This window comes from Priapulus caudatus, unplaced genomic scaffold, assembly GCF_000485595.1.
Source record: "Priapulus caudatus unplaced genomic scaffold, Priapulus_caudatus-5.0.1 Scaffold151, whole genome shotgun sequence".
NCBI lineage: Eukaryota > Metazoa > Priapulida > Priapulimorpha > Priapulimorphida > Priapulidae > Priapulus > Priapulus caudatus.
This window is the reverse complement of record NW_014577212.1, coordinates 52,005-78,296: the sequence shown is the minus strand read 5'-3', so window position 1 is coordinate 78,296 and position 26,292 is coordinate 52,005. Positions and strand designations below refer to the sequence as shown.

Below are 26,292 nucleotides of genomic sequence, written 5' to 3'. Positions count from 1 at the left end.
AAATTGTAAACAAACTGCATTCAAAAAATTCCCGGTTACATTTACAGTCATTATTTCCATCATCTGTTTTCTTCTGTGAAATTTGAAGCTAATGAAGACAAATTGCAAACTGATTACATAGAAATACATGACAGTACGGTACTGACTGTAGCGGGCGCAAGGCGTATTCAGAATTCTGTGGAAATTGGAATGAATCATTGAATGTTTGTCAGGACTCGGTCCCAGGAAGTCTAACTCTAGCCTAGGCTCTAGTCTCTAGACTCTAGCAGGCCTACTGACTGTCTAGTGAAATGGATGATATACACGTTGACTCAGTTTCTGTAAATCTACTAACTGCGGCTGCTGACAAGCAGTCTCTTGTTAGATCTGGCCACTCGGTAACAGATACTATACTTCGAGGTTTACCCAGCCGAAATCTCTGTCGATGTAAGTCGCTATTAGTATTACTAGTATTAGTATTAGTATTACTATTAGTAATAGTACTACTATTACTATTACAGTATTACTAAATAATACTAGTATTAGTATTACTATAGATATTATAGAGTACCGTATAGTTTTAGTATTTATAATAGTAAAGCCTAAAGGCTAAATTAAGCTAATACTAGTAATAAGTATAATATTAATAGTAGTATTAAACTATTATTACTAATGCTAGTACAGTAAAACTCGCATAAGTCGACACTTTTGGGACCAGCATGTTTGTGTCAGCTTACATAATACGATAATTACGCGTAAGTCGTCATTTTGTCAACTTATACAATGTATGTAATGCGCGTATACACTGTATTAGCGCTGAGAGGGTCTATGTCCCCCAAGGTACAGCCGGAACGTACCTTAGGTATGATCCGGTATACCGGAACGTACCCTGGTACTATCTAATATGCCGGACCGTACCTCGCCTACTCCACTAACGAGTCTAGGGTGTCGCCTATGCATACTCCCTAACCCTAATCCTAATCCTAACCCTAACCCTAACCATATCAGATAGTTATCAGGGTACGTTCCGGCAGTACCCTGGGGGACATAGACCCTATGACCGTAATAGCTGCCTTGCGTAGCAGGACATTTGCGGTGCACGTCTGCCAAATTTTCTTGGAACACTTGCTGAAAAAAATACGGTAATTCCGCGAGGCCGTGCTCCAGCTGGAACGAACTAGTTAGTAATGTATAGCAGATTTAATTTTCAGGGAGTCACACGGACTCCTGCATATGTCAAATCAGGGAGTCCAACAGTAAATCAGGGAGTATTTGACTCGATCCGGACTCGCGATAATTTCGCACCCTGCATTGGGCTGCATACACTATATACACTATATAATACACTGTATACAGTGGGGAATCTGGGGGTGTGCGAGCTGCGAGCTGGAAAAAAAATGCAGTGCGTCCAAGTGAACAATGTGATTCAAACAATCCGTCTGCGACAGCCAGCTCGTATATTCCCTAGACCGTACACTGCGCAATCGGCATTTCTGATGTGATGGAGGTGGAATATTTCCCCCTTAACTTAAGGTATAGGAGGAAATACGGAATTGCGGCACAAATCTCAAGGCTCGACATACGCTCTGAATATTTGATGTATAGTGTGATGGGGAGGAAACCCATCACCTGCGCGAAATTGGAGGTCACAGGTCAAGGGGGAAAGGTCAGATATCAGATATTTTCTGAGGACATGGTCTAACAGACTGAGTGCAAAACTTTTTTGTTTCAGCGCTGACCTACCATTTTTATCACTTTATTGAAAGGACTGTGAAATCTACTTTCCGCTGACATGCGAAGAGTAAGTGTCTGATAACCTTTTGACCTTCAAGAGGAGGGTTAAACATGGATTTGTTGACTGTTAACAAAGGACTGAACTGCTTTTGCTATTAGAGCCCCCTCCACTCATCACCACCACTTTACTATTAGTAATACTATTAGTAATACTAATAGTATTAGTTACTAATAGTAATACTATTAGTATTAGTATTAGTATTACTATTACAGTATTACTAAATAATACTAGTATTACTAAAATTAGTATTACTATAGATATTATAGAGTACCGTATAGTTTTAGTATTTATAATAGTAAAGCCTAAAGGCTAAATTAAGCTAATAGTAATAAGTATAATATTAATAGTAGTATTAAACTATTATTACTAATGCTAGTACAGTAAAACTCGCATAAGTCGACACTTTTGGGACCAGCATGTTTGTGTCGGCTTACATAATACGATAATTACGCGTAAGTCGTCATTTTGTCAACTTATACAATGTATGTAATGCGCGTATACACTGTATTAGCGCTGAGAGGGTCTATGTCCCCCAAGGTACAGCCGGAACGTACCCTAGGTATGATCCGGTATAACGGAACGTACCCTGGTACTATCTAATATGCCGGACCGTACCTCGCCTACTCCACTAATGAGTCTAGGGTGTCGCCTATGCATACTCCCTAACCCTAACCCTAACCCTAACCCTAACCCTAACCATATCAGATAGTTATCAGGGTACGTTCCGGCAGTACTCTGGGGGACATAGACCCTATGACCGTAATAGCTGCCTTGCGTAGCAGGACATTTGCGGTGCACGTCTGCCAAATTTTCTTGGAACACTTGCTGAAAAAAATACGGTAATTCCGCGAGGCCGTGCTCCAGCTGGAACGAACTAGTTAGTAATGTATAGCAGATTTAATTTTCAGGGAGTCACACGGACTCCTGCATATGTCAAATCAGGGAGTCCAACAGTAAATCAGGGAGTATTTGACTCGATCCGGACTCGCGATAATTTCGCACCCTGCATTGGGCTGCATACACTATATACACTATATAATACACTGTATACAGTGGGGAATCTGGGGGTGTGCGAGCTGCGAGCTGGAAAAAAAATGCAGTGCGTCCAAGTGAACAATGTGATTCAAACAATCCGTCTGCGACAGCCAGCTCGTATATTCCCTAGACCGTACACTGCGCAATCGGCATTTCTGATGTGATGGAGGTGGAATATTTCCCCCTTAACTTAAGGTATAGGAGGAAATACGGAATTGCGGCACAAATCTCAAGGCTCGACATACGCTCTGAATATTTGATGTATAGTGTGATGGGGAGGAAACCCATCACCTGCGCGAAATTGGAGGTCACAGGTCAAGGGGGAAAGGTCAGATATCAGATATTTTCTGAGGACATGGTCTAACAGACTGAGTGCAAAACTTTTTTGTTTCAGCGCTGACCTACCATTTTTATCACTTTATTGAAAGGACTGTGAAATCTACTTTCCGCTGACATGCGAAGAGTAAGTGTCTGATAACCTTTTGACCTTCAAGAGGAGGGTTAAACATGGATTTGTTGACTGTTAACAAAGGACTGAACTGCTTTTGCTATTAGAGCCCCCTCCACTCATCACCACCACTACGCTCGCGCTCGACGCATATCCATGATAACGTTAATATAGCGAAGTCATTAAAGTTACACAGCTATATCTTTATTACTGTACTACCGGTATAGCAAAGCCTATCAACGTGGTGGCGGGAGGGCGCACTTGATTCGGTTGCCAGTGAGTTTATCAGAAGAATACCCGGCTACAGTACATGTCAGTTGAGCGCTGTCGCTCTGCGGCACTTGTTTGTATTACGTGGGACCTGTCTGAGGACGTCGACTTGTACATAATGACGACTTATAAATGTCGACTTAGGCGGGGCTATTCCAATGGATTTACTATGAGAGCGAATCGGAACTTTGACTTCCATGTCGACTTACGCGAATTGACGACTTAGACGATGTCGACTTACGCGAGTTTTACTGTAGTAGCAGGGTTCGAAATCCTAACGGGCCCGCGGGCCCGATGCCCGTATTATAAGGCTCGGGCCTGCATTTCTAATACTAGCAGGCCCGACAGGCCCGTAGAAAATCCACCCCAGCATGCAACTAGCAGCATGCACTATAGTCCGAGCCGACGCAGACCCCAGTAATGGTTTAACCCAGTTAAACCCGCACCCTCAGATTAGCAAAGCGGAGTTATAACGTCTGCATTTGCTGACAACATGCACTAGTGATCTCAGCGCCAGATTCAAGAAGAAATGCGACCACAGAAAATTTAGAACACCTCACGCACAACTTTAGTGGGCATTCAAGAAACATGCGTGACTGCGTGGGATGTTCGGACGCACAGGTTAGCACAAGTTCCTGAATGGCAGCAGACTAGCAGCATTGGCATACCAAAAATCGATAAGGAGTGGGGTGACCTGGGTTTATTTACGTGCACGGGTCATACGAGCACCATTCTCAAAGATTGTGGTGAGAGCAAAGTTATTTAAAATATACACGGCAACTGTAAAAGAGGCGGAAGAATAGGAATATTTCCGCAGAGGAAATTGACTTCATAATTTATGAAGTGGGACAGAGAAAGAGGACTGTTTGGAAGTTTTGCTGGCAACTAGCAGCTGTAGTTAATAAAAAAGACATGGCAAGCTGTGACTAAAACAGTCAATGCCGTATCCAGCAAGCCACAAACTCAAGATGATGTGGTTGTATGGGTGTGTGTGCGTGTGAGGTGATGTGAGTGTAGGTGAGGTGAGGTGGGGTATGACCCGGTGTGTGTGTTCAACTTTCATGTCTGCCAGGAAAAACTCAACCCTATAATATCTTTGCCTGATTTAGCTGGTTCCTTAGATGTTTACATTACTCAACCTTTTTATTTGCTCTTGCCATGAAATCAACTAACCGACCCTACGGAGCATTGTTTTTCTCTGCCCTATATGTCCCAAACATTAGCTTTATCATTCAAGATGTATGATCCACACAGTAAATAATCAGTGTGGGTGTGTGTGAACGCGTGTGCGTGTATGATGATGGAGACGTACCTAAATGCCTGTTTGTGCGTACAAACATAAACCGTTGTAAAAATGTCAAATTTCAGTCTTTTATTTAAAAAAAATGCTGCGGTATCCAGGGAATGATGCGGGCCTGTAAAATCCCTTACCTACAGGCCCGGCGGGCCTGTAAATTTTCAAACTAATTTCTACCCCTGAATAGTATTGTTAACTTTATCGGTAGGCTGTATAGCCTAGCCGTTCGCTCCAGCCTCCACTAGTAAAAGCAACGTGAGTGCTAATGACGGAGCAAATGCCGAAATGATTGAATAGGGGCATAGGTATATATGCAAACATGTGAAGTATGTGTTTTTATATATCTACGATATCATAGGAGTAAAGCGGTTAAAAAGTAGACCAGACCCATGTACAGTTGGGTCTAGGTACGGTTATAACCCAAAACAGGGTAATAACGCTCATAGGGTCTATGTCCCTCAGGGTACTGCCGGAACGTACCCTGGTAACTATATATCTGATATGGTTGGAGTTAGGGTTAGGGAGTAGGCGTAGGCGACTCCTTAGACTCGTTAGTGGAGTAGGCGAGGTACGGTCTGGCATATTAGATAGTATACCGGACCGTACCCAGGGTACGTTCCAGCAGTACCCTGGGGGACATAGACCTTCTCAGCGGTAATAACCGTATGCTAGTAATGGGTTATATTATCGTATCTAAGCTGGAGCATTTATAACAATGGTAATTGACCCATTTTTCTGAGTGTGATAACTATGCACCCTTGAATATCGCCGTTACTGTGGCACGAAGGGTCGTTGTCGTATAATGGCGTATTATATGTACCCGAGGTAACTATTTGGTATGGTTAGGGTTAGGGAGTAGGCATAGGCGACATACTTGCCGACACCTCGGGGTACTATACTCGGGTACATATACGACAACGACCCCTTTCAGCGTTACTGTGCTAGCAGGTCGGACAAGGTAGACTAGCTAGGTTTATATGTTTTTCACGGTTTCAATTTTATGACACTTTGTTACTGAGCGCTATTATTAGAGTGTCCCTGTTTCAATGCAGATTGGCTAGAGCTACCAGTCAAACACCCTATGTAGATAAGCCTATGGGGTCCACGGAAACCATCGCAATATGAAATTATCATCAAACAAGTATAGGAATAATAGGCAGTACTTAAACATAATTGCCTAGTAGTACGCACTGCCTGAGAAAATGAGCATGAAGAACTCACAAGAAAATAAATGCCCTTATTGTAAAAAATATTTCACGGTTATATGAGTACATGTTGTCATATGACAGGCACATTGTAATACAAGATAATACAAAAGAAATGTATCATTATTCAATATATCCACCTGTAGCTGTAAAGAAATAACTAATAGAATTCATACATACATACATACATGTGTGACTGCACGCACGTATGGCATGATAATCGGCATGTATATCGGCTGTTACAGTGGAGAGTTCTTGCCGAACTCTTGACAGTCAAGGATCTGCATATTCGACGCGGTCTGCACACGATAGACGCCATGCCTTTCCCACAATGCGAATCAGCAGTGTCGCCTCACGAGAGAGAAGACATGAGGATCACACTGTGGACATTGTAGACAGCATACTCAGCACTACATGTATGACAGATGGCACAGCCCGTGCAGAGCGGAGATGTAGTGAGGCTATCCGTGACATGGCTATGGGCATGGCTATGAAGAGAAGCGTCAAGTAAGACTGCATGCCATGGCACAGTTGTGAATAGCATTTACATTGAAAAGTAGGCTGGATTTTGTCTGTTGTCTTTTTACCATATATAGCCTCTTTTGTGCTGAAATCCGTTGGAAACTAAAAAATTGAATTTGCAAATACAAACAGGTCACTGAGTATAGATGATACAAAATTTCAGGATCTTGGAGGGATATTAGGAAATGATTTAGAAGTTTTACATACATAGAGACATATGGTGACTATATAGTTTACTTATGAAAATTAAACTAAAAAACGTTAAAGCAACTAACTAGAAATTGGCCATTTTATGTTTATTCCTAAAGACTAAGAACAGAAGCAAGAATTCATCGCCAGAAACGTGGTTGCTTTGGGGAGTTAAAGTACAGCACAGCTGTGGTAAGGACAAAGTGACTGAATCAATTGCAAGGAAGTTTGCAAGGTGGTCCCACTGAATAACGAATGCGAATAGAAATATGACAACATTCAAATTTCTGTTAGTTATAATTCCATTTGTGAAAAATTAAACTGATTCAGTTCTTACAGCAATTATTTAGCAAGTGATAATGCGTGTGAGAAAGCTTTGACTTTCTCTTCCAGAAATGGAAACGATTTAAGGAGGATGTGAATAATCTACTGTTTTCGGCTGAACTGTGGAGAACACCACTGCTCAGTGTCACCGGAAAATTCGGCAGTGGTGTCCATAGCTACTTCCTTTTCCTCAAGTACATCCTTCTGCTCAATATTCCAACATGCCTTCTTCTCATGACCTTCATATTTGTAAGTCGGTGTATCACTTTCTGAATCATTTCGTGTTATATATTGCTCAGCTAGAACAGTGCAGGAGGTTGTAGAAAATAGTAACCGTAATTTCAGTTACAGTAAATTGTTACTGGTTAGAAGGATTTAGAAATTAACATGTAAATGTATGATGTCATCTTGATTTTGAATATATGTGATTATTGTTTGTGTTTGTCTCCTTTCATCAGATTCCCCATGTCATGCACCGGTGTACTGCACTGGAACAGATTCTCCCAAGCCAGAACCTTGATTTCACTGGATTGGAACTTATCACTGGTGGTGTAAGTGGTTTCAATCTTTTATAAACCACCATTGCTTTCAACCAAACCTTTTCGCCTCACCTTAGCAAAGTCTAAAATTAGTTTACATCTTGTCTCATGGTTGATCCGTGATTGAGTGCTGCTTTTCACTAACTCGAGTGAGTTGAGTGTCAATTGTTGAGTTGCTTGTGGAGTAGAAAGAAATGCATTAGCAGGGATAGAAATTAACTTTTGAACAAAGGAGTCTAACGGACTCCCTGCCCCCAAAAAGAGGGAGTCCACAGCAAAATGACTGAGTCCGCAGGCTCCGGACTCCCGTTAATTTCGCACCCTGCATTAATTATGCCAGACTCTAATATTCAATACAAATTTATGTTCTATGTGATAATCCCTAATGAACCAGTTTGCATTGTTCAGGGCTTTCTCAGCAGAACAGAGATGTATCAAGGAGTCTACGCAAACGGAACTGTCCAACCCATACCTGGCTATAACTACAATATGAAGATGAGTTATTTGCTGACGATGGTTGCTTATTATCTTCTCTGCTTGATTGTGATAGCATCCAGGTAATTTGATACTGCTATGCATAAAACTATTATGTTAGTATGGGTTTGCAAAGGTGAGAAATATATCAATTTTAGTTAGACTTTGTTAAAAATTTACTGACCCACGATGATATTATACTGGCATTACCGCTATGAGTACACAAGCAAAGTAGTTATCTAGATGTTAATGGTTTCTATGTTGAATATGAGCACACAAATTTATGAGTGATAGTCCTCTGATAGAATTTATGTGATTTTTGTATGTAAATCGGCTCTAAAGCAAAGCACACAAATTTCAGGAAACGAGCGTACAGCTTGTTCTCTATTCATATTTATAGCATATATATCTAATAGGTTACATACACTAAGTAGCTAACAGCAGTAATACGACAGCTCTGCAAAGCTATATTTGCATGTGATTGAAATTGTGATAAGTATTTGTAAATATCTCGAGGCATGAATCTTTGACTACATTATTGAGATAAAGGGCACCCTTGTTACAAATTATCAAATTATGTATGTGGATTGAACGGCCAATGTGTAGGTAATGGACTTGTGTTTTGCTGCTATTCAGTATGGCCAGATCCTACAGAAAGGCATATATTGAGAAAGATGTCAGCACAAGTAATGCCTTTATCTCCAAGGTCTTTGCTGGGTGGGATTATGGCGTCACCTCTAGTGAAGCTGCCCTTCTGAAACAGAAGAGCATCTATTTTAGTTTGCAGGTAATCAAGATACATTGTTTCACATATGTTGCAGGTTATCTTTTTTAGTAATTTACTGGTTTTGGAGCTTGGCTAGGCTTCATTACTTAATACTGGTAGATAGGACTAAGGTGTTATTAGAAAGTTATGGAATTAGATGCATACCACATTCTATGAGTTTGTATGTGAATTACACATCACATCTTCATACATTGCAGTGTTTCCCCTATAAAAAATCGTGAGCAAGGTGGCATGCAGCTAGGTTGAATAAATGAGTACTGAAGGCGCTGACGTCAGCGCCTACGTATTAAACGTGCCTAGAGCACGCCTGATTGTCGCGTGCCTGGAATGTGATCGCACCTGTGGTGTTTGATTTCATGTGTGTCAGCACTGATCAATACATGGGAACGTGGGGCAAGATACGTAGGCGACCCCGGGAATAGGGAGTACCGGCCGGATAATGATTTGGGGGGAAGGTAAAAATTTGCAGCGAGACAATTTCAGCAAATATTGCACGAGGCGTATGAATCAGCAAAGTGACCCGCCTGCTTATCATATACTAGAGGAAACACTGCATTAATTTATTATCTGAATAACAGATTTATTTTTATCTGCATATTTTCCTGGTTGTGTGAAATGTCAAGCAGACTTGAACATTAATCGGTCATGATGCATGACCTACCATCTTGTCTTTCTAGGAGCTGCTGAGTAGATACCGCACTACAGAACGGCGATCCCTCCTCAAGGTCGTTGAGCTGCTCGTATGGCGTGTGCTGATGACCCTGCTGTCACTGTTCCTCCTGACATGCTCCTGCTACCTAGTCCACTTGCTGCAGTACACCAAATCTCTGCAGGTATGTTAGCAGTCAGTAGAAATGTCACCCTTATAGTGAGGGTGTTGGCCAGTGCTTTACACTTATGTTGAGGGCGTGTGTAATGTTAATGATGAAGCGAAAGCATGATTGGATGGGTTAAATACCTCTTCTAACTTTCGCTTGTTTAGCATTATAATTACAATTCATTGTGAGTCGACAACTACCTCGCAGTTTTTCTTGCATATTCCATGAAAATGGCATCCTAGATCTCGTTTCTGTTCGCCGAGTCGTATGTCATACGTTCTTTATGCATTTGCGCAGGGCACGAATAAAAAGCTTCTGGATGGACTGCTCATACCGGGTTGTGTAACGCTACTCAACCAGCTGCTGCCAGCACTGTTCACATTTATTGCCAGGAAGGAGGGTTACAACAGCGCACGCGGTGGACTCATCCTCACCATGCTGAGGAGCAGTACACTGCATGCCCTCACACTCGGTATGTGCACAGACAAGCACTCATGCACGTACTCCCTCCCACACACGCACACATGCCTGCGCGTAGGCAAACATGCATATCCATGCACACACGTGCATGCAGACATGCTGGGAAAAATACAGCAGTAGAGGTTAGCCAATCGTTGAGAATTAGAAATGAGTAGAAATAACAGAGTAGTCTGAAATGTCATCAAAGGTAGGTGTCCATGCTTGATGCTCACATATTTCGTGTAGGTACATTAATGTACTACTGGTACAGAGACGGCATCTGTGATCCAAAGAAAAATACGCGTTGTCCCTCCTGCTGGGAAGTGAACGTTGGCAAGAACGTCTATCAACTAGTCATCTTTGACTTCCTCCTTAGTCTCGTCATCACCTTCTTCACTGAGTTCATGTGGAAGGTCCTATCCTCCGTGTGTTGTCGAAAGTAAGTTAGTCATGGTGCTGACATTGGTAACAGTGCAATTCTGCTAATGTGGAGATGTGAAAATTGCTGCGTATATAAACGGGGCCCGTACAGGTAACTTGTTGTCTGGCACTAATGTTACCCATGTAATGGCACTACGACTGTACGCTAATGTTCAATAACTCACCATTTTTATACAAGCCGAGTACAGATAATTCTGTAGAAAACACCATAACTTCTATTAGAAAGCACCGACAGTAATCCATTTCTTTCTTTTCAAATTGTTTCCAATGTCTGTTTGTCATTGCACCACAGAACCATGTCTCCTCCACAATTTGGCATTGTGGGCAATGCATTAGAGCTCGTCCACTCACAGACTCTGTGCTGGCTTGGAGCTTTCTTTTGCCCAGTCCTACCACTGATCGTCATTCTCAAGCTCGTCATGATCTTCTACATCAAGAAGGTGTGTGTAGCTCATCAGTCTGTAGATGAATACGATCACACATTTAGCACGAGTGTATCTTCCGTACTATACGTGAAGCTGTGATTATTGAGAGTTTCATGTTTAAATTCAAGATGAAAACTTCATTAGGAAGTTATTCATGTTACTTTGACAACTTAAATAGTATAAGCCAATTTGATTTACAAACTTTGAAAATGCAGTGATGTTTTCTTCACTCTTTATAGTTTAATGACTGAACTCTTCTTCCAATTTACCATTCTGTTCAAAGTAAACAAAAGTTGTCCCTTACAGGTACCTCATATAGCGAGCAATATTGGTGTGAACAATGATTCAAATTGCCCAGTGTTGTAGATATTTAGTCAGTTTAAATTTCATATTGTCGAAGTATTTGATGATGTATTTACCATTATTATTACTAGTTTTTTGTATTTTCATTCGCAAATTGCTTCTCGTGAAAAGGTGACCGTCATTTTATTTGGGGACGTGCCTTGTTTGCAGCTGAGCGCAATGCGAAATTGCAGGCCGTCTATGAATGTGTGGAGCACGTCGCGGGCGTGGGCACACTTCATGCTCGTCTTCTTCCTCGGCTTTTGTACGGCTCTTTGCTCGACGGGCGTCGCTGTATTCATGTGAGCTTCTTGTGTGTTCTCTCGGTTTTAGAAGTAATAGGTGATGGTAGGTAGTGGTAGTTGTAGGTTAGGGCAGTATAGGTGGTAGATTCGAGAGGGAGCAGTGGCTGGAGATGGGAGAAGACAGGAGAGAGTGTAGGGGCTGGATGTAGTAGATAAGAGTAATGGTGGCTGGTGGTAGTACACAGGGAGGGAATAATGATGAGAGGTGGTAGTTTTTATGTACTATAATATTCATAGCTTACATAGTGTTATGTGGTACCGTACAAGACTTGTAGCATCTATGTATAATACAGTCATTCTTTAATACAATATAGGTCACTATAATCAAACACAAAAGCTAATGATACCATCACTATTCACTTACTGAGAAAATACTAGATACATACATATAACTCCTAAAAATATTAGGTCAGCCAAGACAAGGGTGAGGCAGATGTGCATTCATGTGTGAAGTAGATTCATAGTGCTTTCCTGCTCACATGTGTTTTGCTGGTTTGCGCAGGGTGAAGCCGTCACAGGGCTGCGGACCGTTCCGCAAGCAGCAGTCTGTCTATGACACTGTGAACGAGCTGGTTAGGTACCTGATGATGACTCAGCACTGGCTGGGAACTCTCGTCTCCCTCGTCACCGCACCAGGCATCATTGCTGGTGTTCTTGTCGCTCTGTGGTGAGCATATTTCACGCCTCCGAATTTGTCATGTAGCTGTAGATGTGATATTGGGGGAAGACGGGCCAAGAAATGCCCCAATTCTATGAACTCAAGTTAATTTTATAGAAGGGTGATGGCAGTTGAGCGTGCAATAAAGAACATCAGCTCGTTGCCAGTGCCATTGTTGTGGTAAATAAAAAAATCATGACAGAATTAGGGTGTAAAGGACATGTATAGATGACACACGGTCTCATTCGTTTTCAGTACTGTGGTGTACTATGCAAAGACACTGGCAAGTGGCAAGCAGCAAGTGGTGCAACTTCTACGTGAACAGGTGATGATGGTAGGTACTCTTTCTTTTCTACCCATACAGACACTTTCTCTCCGAGGAAGATCAGGCAGTACAGCCTGTTTCACAAGTGAGGTGAGGAAGTATGGCCCACCAGAAGGGTCAGATAAACAGGCGTGACTAATAAGGTCGTCAAGAAGTGTGACCTGCATCTAGGTGAGGGCATCAAGTGTGACTTGGTTAGCTGATGAGGTTAGCAAATTTGATTTTGCGTGAGGTCAAGCAGTATGACCTTTCTGGAGGGCCACAATGCTGCTCAGTACGGCATCTGATGATTCATTGATTGTAGTTTGTGTAGTTTCTAGTGGTTTCATTTTCATGGTTTTAGGAAGGAAGAGATAAAACGTTTTTGCTGAAGCTGCTGCAGAGTATAGCTAGTAACGATGTTTCCGCCCCCAGCTGGCTGTCCTGCAGTACGTCATCAGGTTAGTACACATGACTGCTTCTCAATTTTACAATAACAGCGGCTTATTAATACTCTTACTTTTGGAGGTTTTGCCGTTTTGGCTGCAGAATTAAAAAGTAACGTGTGAAGGGAGGTATAAGTGTGTTTTGTAATTTCTGTTTTTATCTAGGCCATGCAGATCATACAATTAGGTCTGGCTTCATAAAACCTACCACCTGAGCTCTGGCAGCAGACCTTAGGAGGTTTTCATGGGCAACAAGACAATTAGCAATCCCCACAGACAACCATGATTCTCAGTGGAACACAAAGCAGAACATGGGCAAGTCGAAGTGCCACGAGTCGGTGCTTCTTGGTTAGCATGGATGCCAGTGCTTACCTGCCTGTGGTGAGCAAACGCGAGCAGCTGACTGACTACATTGCTGACCTTACACATTTCGTGGCTGGATACTGACATGGAGCCGGGTCAAAGGTACTGGATCGAACCGAATAAATCAGGTTCCAATGTGAACTGCGACGGGATATCGTTCACGTGGAAGAAGTGCTGTTTCCTTAAGAATCTTAGCTGTTCGTTGACACAAGTGCAAAGATGGAAAGGCAGTCAATCAGTTGGCAGCATCTGATGAGGTGGTAGTTGTGAGGAATGTTGTACGTAGGAGTCATCAGAGGTTGTGAACAGGGAGCAATAGTATTCGATCTAAAGTCTTTCAGAAACAACAAGTGATGTCTACAGTTATTATTTGGGATTTTTGCAAAATTATTATTTTTTACTTTTGTAGTTTATTTATTGCAATATGTCTAAATACAATATGTTGTAATAATCTGATTTAAATATTTACTTTGACATATGAATACTATCATTACATAACGCTCTGATATGAAATGTGATATATAATCTATTGTAATTTAATTTCTTCTACATGATAATGTATTTTTTATTTGTTCTACGTAATAATAATTTACGTTATACATAACTGTATGAAATGTTGTAATTGTTTTCTAACATTGAACGTCATGTTATAGCAAAGTTATCTAATGACACATTTTAAAAGTGTTTTTTACGCAGTAATGTTTGCTATATCTTTATAACATAGTATATTTGAATTGATGTGTAGATGTTTGAGTTGTCCTGCATGTGTCCGTAATTAATGAGTCATGTCGCCGTGTAAGAATGATGTTATTCATGCCAGCTTCCTCTTGCCTCTTCCTACCGTTTGTGTGGAGGTCTTAAGCTTTTTTTTAACCTATATCTAACATTAGTACTAGTCAAATGTATTATTATACACTACCCTTTCAATCAATATCTACTGGCAAAGTCACCTGCGTCAATGCAGGTATTGAACATACTAAATGTCAAATTCTATTTCACTGTTTATACTTTCTACTTTCACTTCATACATTTAAGCATTACTTTGTCAGTTGTTGATTGCATGAAAACATATCAATTCAAGAAAGAATGACACAATTGTGGGTCGCTACGCTGTCAGACTGTGAATCTCATGTACCCTACACGAACAATCATGTTGAGTCGTAAAGAACCACATCTTGCAAGTAAGTGCGGTCATGCAAACACGCCCACGGACGACGGCACGTATTTGAAAGTGTTGAGTTTTGGAAACATTAAAAGGACACTGCAGGGGTTGCAGCCATAGAAATATATATGACACATAGTCTAACTAGTATATTATTTCTATGGTTGCAGCAAATATGAACCATGAGTAGCTATAACCCTATATTTCTTATTTTTTGCCTCATTTCCATTTTCCCAAGTTTTGGATAGCCTGGACAACAGAGTGAGACTATAACGAATACGTATTCGTTCGTACACGAAAATTTTTTATTCGTTGGTCTGTTGCCTGGCCTCTACCCGCAATGTTAGTTTAACCTACCTCACCCCCGTAGGAACCCTTAGCCTCTTCGGACTATCTTTTGTCGCACCCCTGGCACTGTGCCAACCTCCCCTACCTAAACGCGCGTGCACACACGCACACGTACCCGCGCGTGCACGTGCACGTGCACCATTACTTACCGTAACTAACTCATTTTGCCTAGGTAAAAGGTTATGGATAAAAGGATGGGAGGGGCAAGGTTATGGGGCTTTGCGTTCTGGACAGTTGAACGTTGGCAAAACATCGTTGACGCTGCCAGGGAATGAGGGGCATCAGCCCCAATTCACATGTAATTTTTAGCTCAGCTGACGAAGTCAGATGCAGCTTGTAGAATCGCATGAATGTCCGTCCGTCCGTGCGTCAACAGTTACGGCACAAATCTTAACCGCGCGACGTACGATCTTGATATTCGGCACGTCAGGGGAGATCGCGAAAGAGACTCGGATGTCGAATTTGGGGGTCAAGGGTCAAAGGTCAAGATGTGTCAATGGAGGGGGAATATTTCCCCCTTACCTTAAGCCTTAAGGTATAGGAGGAAATACGGAATTGCGGCACAAATCTCAACGGCTCGACCTACGCTCTTAATATTCGATGTATAGTGTGATGGGGAGGAAACCCATCACCAGTGCGAAATTGGAGGTCAAAGGGCAGTGGGGGAAAGGTCAGATATCAGACATTTTCTGAGGACATGGTTTAACGGACCGAGTGCAAAACTTTTTTTGTTCAGCGCTGACCTACCGTTTTTATCACTTTATTGAAAGGACCGTGAAATCTACTTTCTGTTGGCGTGCGAAGAGTAAGTGTCTGATAACCTTTTGACCCTCAAGAGGAGAGTTAAACATGGATTTGTTGACTGTTAACAAAGGACGGAACTGCTTTTGCTATTAGAGCCCCCTCCACCCGCCCTCCCCACCTCCCCCCACCACCACCACTAGGCTCACGCTCGACGCATATCCATGATAACGTTAATATAGCGAAGTCATTAAAGTTACACAGCGATATCTTTATTACTGTACTACCGGTATAGCAAAGCCTATCAACGCGGTGGCGGGAGGGTGCACTTCATTCGGTTGCCAGTGAGTTTATCAGAAGAATACCCGGCTACAGTACACGTCAGTTAAGCGCTGTCGCTCTGCGGCACTTATGAAATTATACGTCTGTAATAAGCACATTATCACTAGTAACTAACTATGGCAAATGTTTTCAATGACTCACTTTAGTAATTATAAGCCGGAAGACATTTCAAACCTCCTTAAAACGCGCGATAGCATATGAACCCACATAATTATGCTAGTGCATATGTCTACTACAGTGTTTGCTAATAGAAATCTAATTTTACAATTATGTATTTAAAAAGAAGTGGACATGCTTGGGAATAGTTTTCTATGGAAAAATATAAAACACCTTGCATCCGTCATACAATGAGAGGGAGCCCAATTAATTTTTCATCACAATTACTCGCAACGTTGTATAAAAATGTGTACATTTTCTGCTGCATTTCGTCGGCGCTAGTGTCGCACACGATAAGCATGACGATAAGTATAGTGTTTACTGGCTAAACGAAATCTATTCATGTATAATTTTGTTAAAAATTATACACTTCTATTTCGAAGACACGCACAAGCATTTAGATATGGGAAAAAGTTGATACAAGTGAATTTTTTCGTTAATTGTAAGGCGAAAAATATTCGAAACCCCTTAAAACGTGCGATAGATTATAGGGTCAGAAGTATTTGTGCGCATGCCTACTTTTTGCTAACAGAAGGCAAATGTTGTTAGAATTGTGTATTAAAAAAGAAAAAGAAAATTATATATAATCAAAAATAAGGTTCTATGTAAAACATAAAACGCACCGCCTCCCTTATGTAACGATAGAAAGCCCAATCTCCATCTTGCGACAAAGCCCCCTTACACTGAATATAAGATTACCTGCGCGTACCTACTAAGTACTATCTGCTAAAGGACGTCACATTTTGTTGGAACTGTGTATGTACAAAATATATGACATTCAGGAATAGGTTCCTTTAAAAATGCAAGACGCGTTGCCTCCCCTATATGATAAGAGGGAGCCCAATCCTCTCAGCATCCCACCACCCGATTCCCCGCAACGCCAAATGAAATTATGCATGTTTTTCGCAACCGTTGGTCGGCGCTAGTGTCACGCATGAAAAATGTGTGTTTTACTAAACGAAATATATTTTTATCAGGGTCGGTAGTAACTCATTTTGCTTGTAGGGGCAAAGCCACGGGTGAGACACTAGACCGTGGACAGTCTCCGTTGACGTTGCCAAGGTCTGGGAGCTTGCTTCTATTCTGCCCCCCACCACCAGCTACACGGCTCCTCAGCACACGCACGCACGCACGCACACAAACACACGCACGCACGCACGCACACAACCACGCGAGCGCACGCGCACGCACAATAACGCACTGTGATTTAGAAGAGAATAGCTAACATGATAAATGTATTTGTTTTGTTCTTTATTGTTCTAATAAATCATTCCCGTTACAGCTGCAATATCAATTTGTCGCACGTGAAAGCGCGAAGTGACTGCCGGTATACAGGGATCTCGATAATTAATTGAAATCTAAGTACCAAATATGGCATATACAAGTATTCTAAGATATTTTAAATTTGCGTTTCAGCTGAATCTATTTAAATTTGATCAACTTCAGGCAAATAATTTATGAGAAACAGATTTACTTGTGACTAAAATCCATATATATATAGAGAGAGATATATATATATATATATATATATATATATATATATATATATCTAAGAGCTAATAATACCTCTTAGCTATTATACGTATTATTATACGTATTATTAGCTCTTGATATATTATATATATATAGGCCTATAGTGTCGTAGACAGGTCCTCAGTTGTGGGGGGATGATTTCGCTGTTACTTCCATCACAAAGTATACGAAGAATATGTGCGCGTAGCGCACACCGCGAGCGCCACAGGCACTTGAACGTCTCGAATAAAAAAAAATATTGTAAATAATTCTAGGGTTATTTTTTTCTTTGGCTCCCAGAGGTTTAATAACACGCAACCCCCCTCCCACAACTACAGCACTGGAATCATCTCCGTCGGAAATTTTGATAAAACATATTTTACTGAGAACGCTAAAACTCGCTAGAACCCTAAAAGTATGAGAAAAACAACCAGATTTGAACCAAAAAGTGCATATTTTCACCCCTTATACAAAATAGGGAATATACTTCCGGTCGGGTTTCAGCAGCCTCCCCCCACTCCCACACAAAAAAGTGTGATGAAATTGAATTTTCCCCCATTCAATCGCCGTGAAATTTCAATATCCCAACTCTCAATAGGTCTATTCTAATTTTGAATAAAGCAGGAATTTAACATTCGTGAGCAGTGATAAGACGTGATTTGAAGATTTTGAAAACAAAATCGTACCGGGGAATGCGTTCAAAATTAACCGTCAGAGTTTCAGTAAAATAATGTCATTCTTGGAACGAGTTACAGACATTTTACAGTAGATGTATGTCACTTTCCATTTGTGTAATAATACATTAGGAGAGTATGAATAGCGATGACGCATTTGTAGATAAATGTTCAGTATTTATTGTCTGTAAAATATGAAATTTTTCCCCATTTCCTCCTTAAAGTAGAGCTAGCAGCACACTTCACCATTTTCGTTGCTCGTACAGGCAATTTTCGTGGTCGCCACAAAAATGCCAAGTGTGCGGGGCCCGGCAACGACCACTCGCACCGGAAATTTAGTGGTGACCACGAGTTGCCGAGAATCAAACCGGTTTGATTTCTCACCACGAAAATTGCCTGTACGAGCAACGAAAATGGTGAAGTGTGCTGCTAGCTTAGGGGGGATGATTGTACACGCCATCCCCCACCTCAATAAGTGGGGGGATATATCCCCCGCGCTATCTACGCCCCTGAGTGTTAAGGACACTCTGCACGTATATCATGAATACTAAAACATGTCAATACGTACGTGCAGGCGGGTGGGTGCGTGCGTGCGCGATGTGTTAGTGTGTGTTAGTGGGTGTGTGTGTGTGTGTGTGTGTGTGTGTGTGTGTGTGTGTGTGTGTGTGTGTGTGTGTGTGTGTGTGTGGTGTGTGTGTGTGTGTGTGTGCATGTGTGTGTGTGTGTGTGTGTGTGTTGTGTGTGTGTGTGTGTGTGTGTGTGTGTGTGTGTGTGTGTGTGTGTGTTGTGTGTGTGTGTGTGTGTGTGTGTGTGTGTGTGTGCGTGCGTGTGTGCGTGTGTGTGTGTGAAATGAAGATTTATACTTATAGACAAAAAATATTAAGTAACTGATTAGTAAAGAAATGAGAGTAGAACCTAACTTCGCATTAAAATGTTAGAATAACCATGCAGATAATGGAGATAGAAAAATACAGACAGGTGATGTTAAGTCACAAAATAGTGACGAAGGGAGAGCCGATCAAAGCTAACTCCGCATTGTAAAAATGTTTGAATAATGTGTGCTTTAGCGATATTTAATTTAGAATATTGTATGATTAAAGTTAGTATCATAATTTGCGAAACGCTCTGTTGCGTGCCTCCTCTAGAGTGTGGACACCATGTAACAACCACAATACCTGTGTCGGCGTCGGGGGTTCTTATATAGTGCCCTTCGTAGCAGACGATCTTTCGCGCTTCGGGCAATTGGGCCGTTTAAATGGCTATAATAATTAAATGATAGTAATTACAAACAAATTATATTGAATACTAAATATTTATCAAATTTTTATAGTCAATGCCACGCAAAATACCACCCAAGTACTACTCTACATGCAGTCATAGGCCCTACCCGACGCACTTATCTGTGCACTAGCTGCAGGTAATAGGTGTTAATATATATATATATATATATATATATATATATATATATATATATATATATATATATATAGAAGTAAAGATACACGAACACCCATGTAGTGAAAATAAATGTATAGAAAAATAGGATAGGGTATTAAATTTTAATCTGCAAGATTTCGAGAATTGTCGCTCTTCTTCAGGCTATGAAATGAGTAGGCCCATATAACTTTCAAGAGTAGATAATAATAACACGTGTGTTAGTATCTACTCTTGTAACTTTTTATAGTTGTCATTTTATGGCCTGATAAAGAGAAATAATTCTCGAAAGCTTGCGGATTAAAATTGAACACCCTATTTTATTCTTTTTTTCACTTATATATATATATATGTGTGTGTGTGTGTTGTGTGGTGTGTGTGTGTGTGTGGTGTGTGTGGTGTGTGTGTGTGTGTGTGTGTGCTGTGTGTGTGTGTGTATGTGTGTGTGTGTGTGTGTGGTGTTGCTGGTGTGTGTTGTGTGTGTGTGTGTGTGTGTGTTCGTGTGTGTGCTGTGTGTGTGTGTGTGTGTGTGTGTGTGTGTGTGTGTGCTGTGTGTGTGTGTGTGTGTGTGTTTGTGTGATGTGTGTGTGGTTGTGTGTGTGTGTGTTTGTGTGTGTGTGTGTGTGTGTGTGTGTGGTTGTGTATGTGTGTGTGTGTGTGTGTGTGTGTGTGTGTGTGGTGTGTGTGTGTGTGTGTGTGTGTGTGTGTGTGTGTGTGTGTGTGTGTGTGTAGGCCCCTACTTATGTGCATTCATAAAATGCACGAGCGAGCACAACTTATACCCACAAAATATTTAGTGAGCAGGTACTGAGACTGTTGAAATAATAACGCGATAGCAGATGAATAGGACTTATATTTGTGGAAATATTTATGTAATCTATATTGCCTAATAATTTTAATCAGACGCCGTCCCACTGTCACTCTGCAATGGGCGCCCTGCTGCGTCAACCGTGCGCGTATATAGACCTACATGAGGTAAAATCTCCTATATATCCTATTTATTACACCGCTGCTATCTCATGTGCATCTGCATGGGCACAGTGGTGCACCACAGGCATGCACTTGGAACGTCTCAATAAAAAAAAAAGATAAATAAACACGAAATGTACCAAAGTCTTAATGTTTCTCTACTCTATTTTGCCTATAATTACCTGTAAATCCCGTTCAAATGCTCATCTGCAAACCACAAGTACACCGCACGCACACCACTGTGCACAAACAACAAGAATTAGAGTTCTCTCTCTTATTCATGTTGTTTGTGCACGCCAACAACAGGCGCCCGGCGTCGCGATGTACATTGTGTGTTTGCAGTATTGAGCATTTGAACCGGCATTTACAGGTGATTATAGGCGAAATAGAGTAGAGAAACATTAAGACTTTAATTGTTTGGTACATTTCGTGTTTATTTACCTTTTTTTATTAAGACGTTCCAAGTGCCTGTGTGGTGCACGAAGGGTCGTTGTCGTATATAATGGCGTATAATATGTACCCGAGGTAACTATTTGATATGGTTAGGGTTAGAGTTATAGGGTGTTAGGGTTAGGGATAGAGTAGCATTTGAAGAAATTTAGGCGATATAGATTATATAAACATTAACGTGGTAAATACGTCGTATTTAGTATATAATTTTACTATTGTAACTAGCGTATGTATATCTATATCAATACCGTGTAGTTCTAATTTACAACAACGTGCAACAATACAAAAGCTTAAATATGTTCATATATCATATGGATCATATATTATGGTTCATGGTTAACGTGATTACGTCACCGTAAATAGTAAAAAATAAAAAAAATATTTCTACTTTTTCACCAAATATAAGTAATTCTGTTCACATTTTATGGTTAAAATGCTGCATTATACTTCCTATTTTAGTATATTGTTCGATGTGAACATACACGCGTGACCCATATATAGCCTAGCTTATAGCAAGTAATTAATGTTGAGAACATTAATTCAAATCGTCCAGGTTTTTTGGATTTTTAACTATAGTTGAGAAACAATCTTATCAGGTAAGAATTTGACTATTTGTTTAGTCCCGTTAGTTCTTACTTTTAATGTAAAAAACGGCATTTTTTTTTTACAAATTTTACCATAGAAAATTCATGACGTAGTCCCTTTAATTCGTGAATGATCCGTAACTCAACCAGTGATTGCACAACTTCGCTATCAATAGAATAATATGCTAGTTAGATTTGCTACATATATACTATAGTTATACTACTATATTATTAGTACTGTATATAATATACCAATAAACTATAATATACTACTATAATTCTTTACGATTACTATAGGTAGCACTGCATGAACTGTATATAATAACTGTTATATAATATTATTATAAATAGCTCAGTGGCCAGTGCTAGGTAGTTTCGGTAAATGTGTTCTATCATAGATATATATTCTATTATATATCTATGATCTGCATCTACATCTATCTAGGGCTTACATCTATACGGTTACGTCGATCTGTCCCTCTTGGCAATTACTCAACGGTTTCCGGTGGGCGCACGAAAAAGAAAATTTAATTTACAAAAAAGAATTACATGACCAAAAATAAATAAAGTAAAGTAAAAAGATTAAAGAATAAAGTAAAGGAGTTGACCCATTTGCTTTTTGGTCATCTAGCCAAGACCAATCCGGCTTCCGTGGCGGTACCAGAAAAATGGTTCCCCACCGGCATAGCTCAAGGCCTTCATATGGTACTGGGCCAATGAGGACCAAAAGACTTCAGAATGAATGACGTGACAGCTCCCCCTTAAAAGATACTAAGGAGGTAGCCTCAGCAACTGGTGTTACCGTGCTGGTAAAGAGTTCCAAACTGGTACTGTCCTGGTGTTTCTGTCCCGTGGGGGAAGCACTGACTCCATATATATTGCATGGTAGGTATGTGCATGTCGCGGGAGAGACCCCCATTTTCAACCCTAATTCGTTCCAGCGCATCGCATTTTTAAGAATATCTGGTTCCAGAGCATCACAAGGATAGTTACCATGCAGATCTTACAATTTTGCCGTTCCGGAGACCCTAGTTTTAAGGCACACCTATGCCACTGGTCGTCGTGGTGACCGTTGTTATCGTAGACCCCCTATCTGGAGCATTTTGGCCCAATTTTGCCAATTTTGTCAGGTTAGTTTTGTCAATTTGATCGTTCTGTATTTTGTTCCAGAGCATCCCACATTCAACAAACATTAGTTCCAGAGACCCCCATTTTCAGGTCTGAGTTACTTCCATGCAGAGCACCCCATTTTTGACTTCGCAGTGGCACACACCTAGCATAATATGTGGGGTGAGTGCCCCCCCCCCCGGGTTTTTGTAGCGGTTGAAGGTGTAACGTGCAGCACTCCTTTGAACCATTTCTACCTTCCTGATCTGTTCTTTCTGGTGTGCCGTGGGCTCCATACTGTGGCACAATAATCTAAGTTTGAACGGACAATGGCTATATATAGCACCACCCATATAATTATGCGTCTTTGTTTCCTTGTTTGCTGTTCTAAGGTTTCTCTTGAGGAATCCCAGGATACCGGCCTTATTGATTCTGTCGATGTCAGGGGCGGATCCAGGGCTGAAGCTGGACAGTATTTTTCCAGATTTTAAGGGCACATCCCCCAAAAAGGGCACACCACCCCAAAGTGGGCGCCGTTACGCGCGGAAGCACATGGCGGGGGGTCTGGAGAGCTTCCCCAGGAAATTTCAAAATTTCAAGGGCCCCTGAGCACAAAAATGAACACTATTTGAGCACACATTTAGTCAAGCAGCAATAGCTAAAAACCATACGGAATTTTTTTTCTGCTTTATTTTGCCTGCGCTTTGCATGCCAGCAATTAATGCAGAATGGTTCAAGCACTTCCCTTCTTTTTCAGATATCAAAGCTAGTTTTGTTACCATGTAAAATTTTGATTTCCTTAGTCAATGAATCAGAAGAAAAATAAAACAAATAAAGAATATTGCCAAATTCTATCAAATTGTTTTCTGTATTTTTTAGCGCAAAATTTCGAAGGGCACTTTGAAATCTAAACCGTATTTCCCACTACGGCAAATACGGTCTGAATCCGCCCCTGGATGTGGTGTTTCCATGACAGGCTGGATTCAATATCTACCCCTAGGTATTTTGTACTCCTAGATATATCAAGCACTTGTCCTATCAGGACATCTAATCAGGAGTGTATAATATAGATACCGTATATATATTAAAACTCTGATAGAAGTTCTATTCTAGTTCTATGATAAAACGCCGTGTTTCACGTGACGTCATGGTTGAGACTGACAGCGACATAGCCACGCCTACTGGTTTTGAGCATGTATGCAGCCATCACTTTGTAGAACGTGAATTTGTTCTGCGTTTCCAACGTTTTCTGTTTATGTTTTGAGCCCCACAGGCTGTGTGATGCCTGGACCGGTAAGAAGATGGTTAGAGACATTAATGTGCCGGCAATATGGAGATGTATTTGAAGCCTATGGCTACAAATCACTTGAGAGTGTAAGTATTATTCCGAAAACGCAAGTGTGTTACTCGGGCACGAAGGGTCGTTGTCGTATCAGATAATCAGGTACGGTACCGGTACTATGTCCTCGGGTACATATTATATCAATAATCCCAATATATGTAGTACCTGATACGACAACGACCCCTTCAGCGTTACTCGGCTCCCGTGCGAGCCGACACAGCCGAAATACAGCACGTACACGGTGCGGCTCAAACTCGGGTTCAATGATAGAGAAGGATGTCCAGATTGAGACCTACCAGTACCAGTACCAGTAGTAGTACCCGTATGTCATTTTCGTAAATGGGGGGTAGCCCTTTTAAAACCGACAAGGGTGTTGTTGAGTGTCTTGTTTGTTCATTTCGACTGACAAACATTATGTGAGTTCACAGGAAGTGTGGAAAAAACTGCGTTTAAGCGACACTACTCGCCCGTTTCCGACTGTTTCTCACCATTGCTACGCGCGAGAATTCCCCGTCATGTTCCTCTGCTACGGCCCTCAAATGTATCTGCGTATTAGCGCGCGCCATTTACGGACTGATACTACTTGCTCTCCGCAGTAAATTACCTGGAAATCTGTTGATATTCGTTGTTTTTTTGGAAACCCATAAATCAACGCCCACAAAGTCCTCCATTGCTGTTGACTGTTCCCTACTGCCCTCTCGCGGCCATGTGATGTATATGCAATCGGCCCCTCTGCCAGCTGCCGTTTGCTTCGCACATCTGTGTGTCGCTCACTGTCGCTGGGCGCGCGTTGCTAACATCTGACGGCGGCTGCATACAGTCGTCATAGCCAGCGCGGTATATATACAACCAAGATATGATAAAACGCACGTGAACGCACATTCTTCCCGTTGTGTTCAATGCATTCTCTACATGAATAAATATATATCTATGTTTAGAGTTAGGGTTCGGATTAGGGTTAGGGTCAGGGTATTAGGCAGGAATATTTGTAATTTTTTAAATTTTTTAAAGTTGTTTAAATTTTTAAATTTTAAACTTTTTCCATTTCTTTGGCCGTGCAGTTTCAAAACGGACAGTGCAAATCACGGCTGCACGGCTCGCTGGCTAATACGCATACACACACAACAGACACACTCACACAGTGTTGCACATACAAACAGACATGCATATGCAGACACACACACACACACACACACACCAGCACCACCACACCACACACACACACACAAAACACCACAACACAACACACACACACACCACACACACACACACTCACACATATGCAGACATATACAGTCCTCGCAAAGACAAAAAGCCTTACTGCGAAATCGCGTCCAGTAAAAAATGGATTTTTACCAGACCGAATGATATGGTTACTAGCGACCAAAAAATATTGAACATTAAAAACCACATTCACATCTCTGTTGCTTTTTCTTGTGTGGACATATCTAACATATATATGCTTTCCTGCTCATCACCAGCTATGTCTGTTGACCCGTCCATGAATAAAGTTGAAAAAGCTAGCATGCGTTTATTTTTCATCCATTTCGTGACGCGTACAATCAGCAATGCATTCGATAAGCCAGATTTGTCATTAATGTAGGTTTCACCTATTTCTAGCGCTGGCCTTGTCCAGATGTGTGATCCAGGTATAATCAGTGATAGTAATATAAACTTCCCATGATAGTTCACACACACGTCGCATTGTCATCATTTCTTATCTTTATCATATAACAGGCCAATCTCCTGTCCTCATCGCTTTCCCACGCCATAGATAATTTGCGTAGGCATCGGTATATAAGATAGCCATAGCAGGGATATTAGGGTTAAGGCATAGTGTGGTGTACTGACGCACCCGTAGCCTCGCGTAATTTAGGGTTGATGTAATGTTACACTGGAACACACCGCCGGTCTGGGTAAAGCAATTCTTGGTCGGATCCCGTGCAAAAATCACCAGTTATTGTCCGACGGTCCCGACGCTTTTTGGCGGAGACTACCATGATAGGACACCTATCATATGCCATGAATCATAATTCCCCCCTCTTT

At 41.2% G+C, this 26,292-nt stretch overlaps 1 protein-coding gene across 2 annotated transcripts; it reads left to right on the top strand.

Annotated features, from left to right (window-relative positions):
- Positions 1-11: 11 nt before the first annotated feature.
- Positions 12-14,365, top strand: LOC106806283 (transmembrane channel-like protein 7). 2 transcript variants are annotated; one of them, XM_014808167.1, is made up of 16 exons: positions 12-426; positions 6,275-6,536; positions 6,860-6,932; positions 7,134-7,313; positions 7,523-7,615; positions 8,012-8,160; positions 8,714-8,864; positions 9,542-9,697; positions 9,980-10,154; positions 10,388-10,580; positions 10,875-11,022; positions 11,521-11,651; positions 12,157-12,321; positions 12,568-12,646; positions 12,981-13,077; positions 13,228-14,365. In XM_014808167.1, exons 1-16 carry the CDS (start codon positions 291-293, stop codon positions 13,275-13,277), a joined length of 2,238 nt encoding a protein of 745 aa, XP_014663653.1. In that variant the 5' UTR covers positions 12-290; the 3' UTR covers positions 13,278-14,365. The 2 variants fall into 2 exon arrangements, with proteins under 2 accessions (XP_014663653.1, XP_014663652.1); XM_014808166.1 differs by having other exon boundaries at positions 11,482-11,651.
- The last annotated feature ends 11,927 nt before the right edge of the window (positions 14,366-26,292 follow it).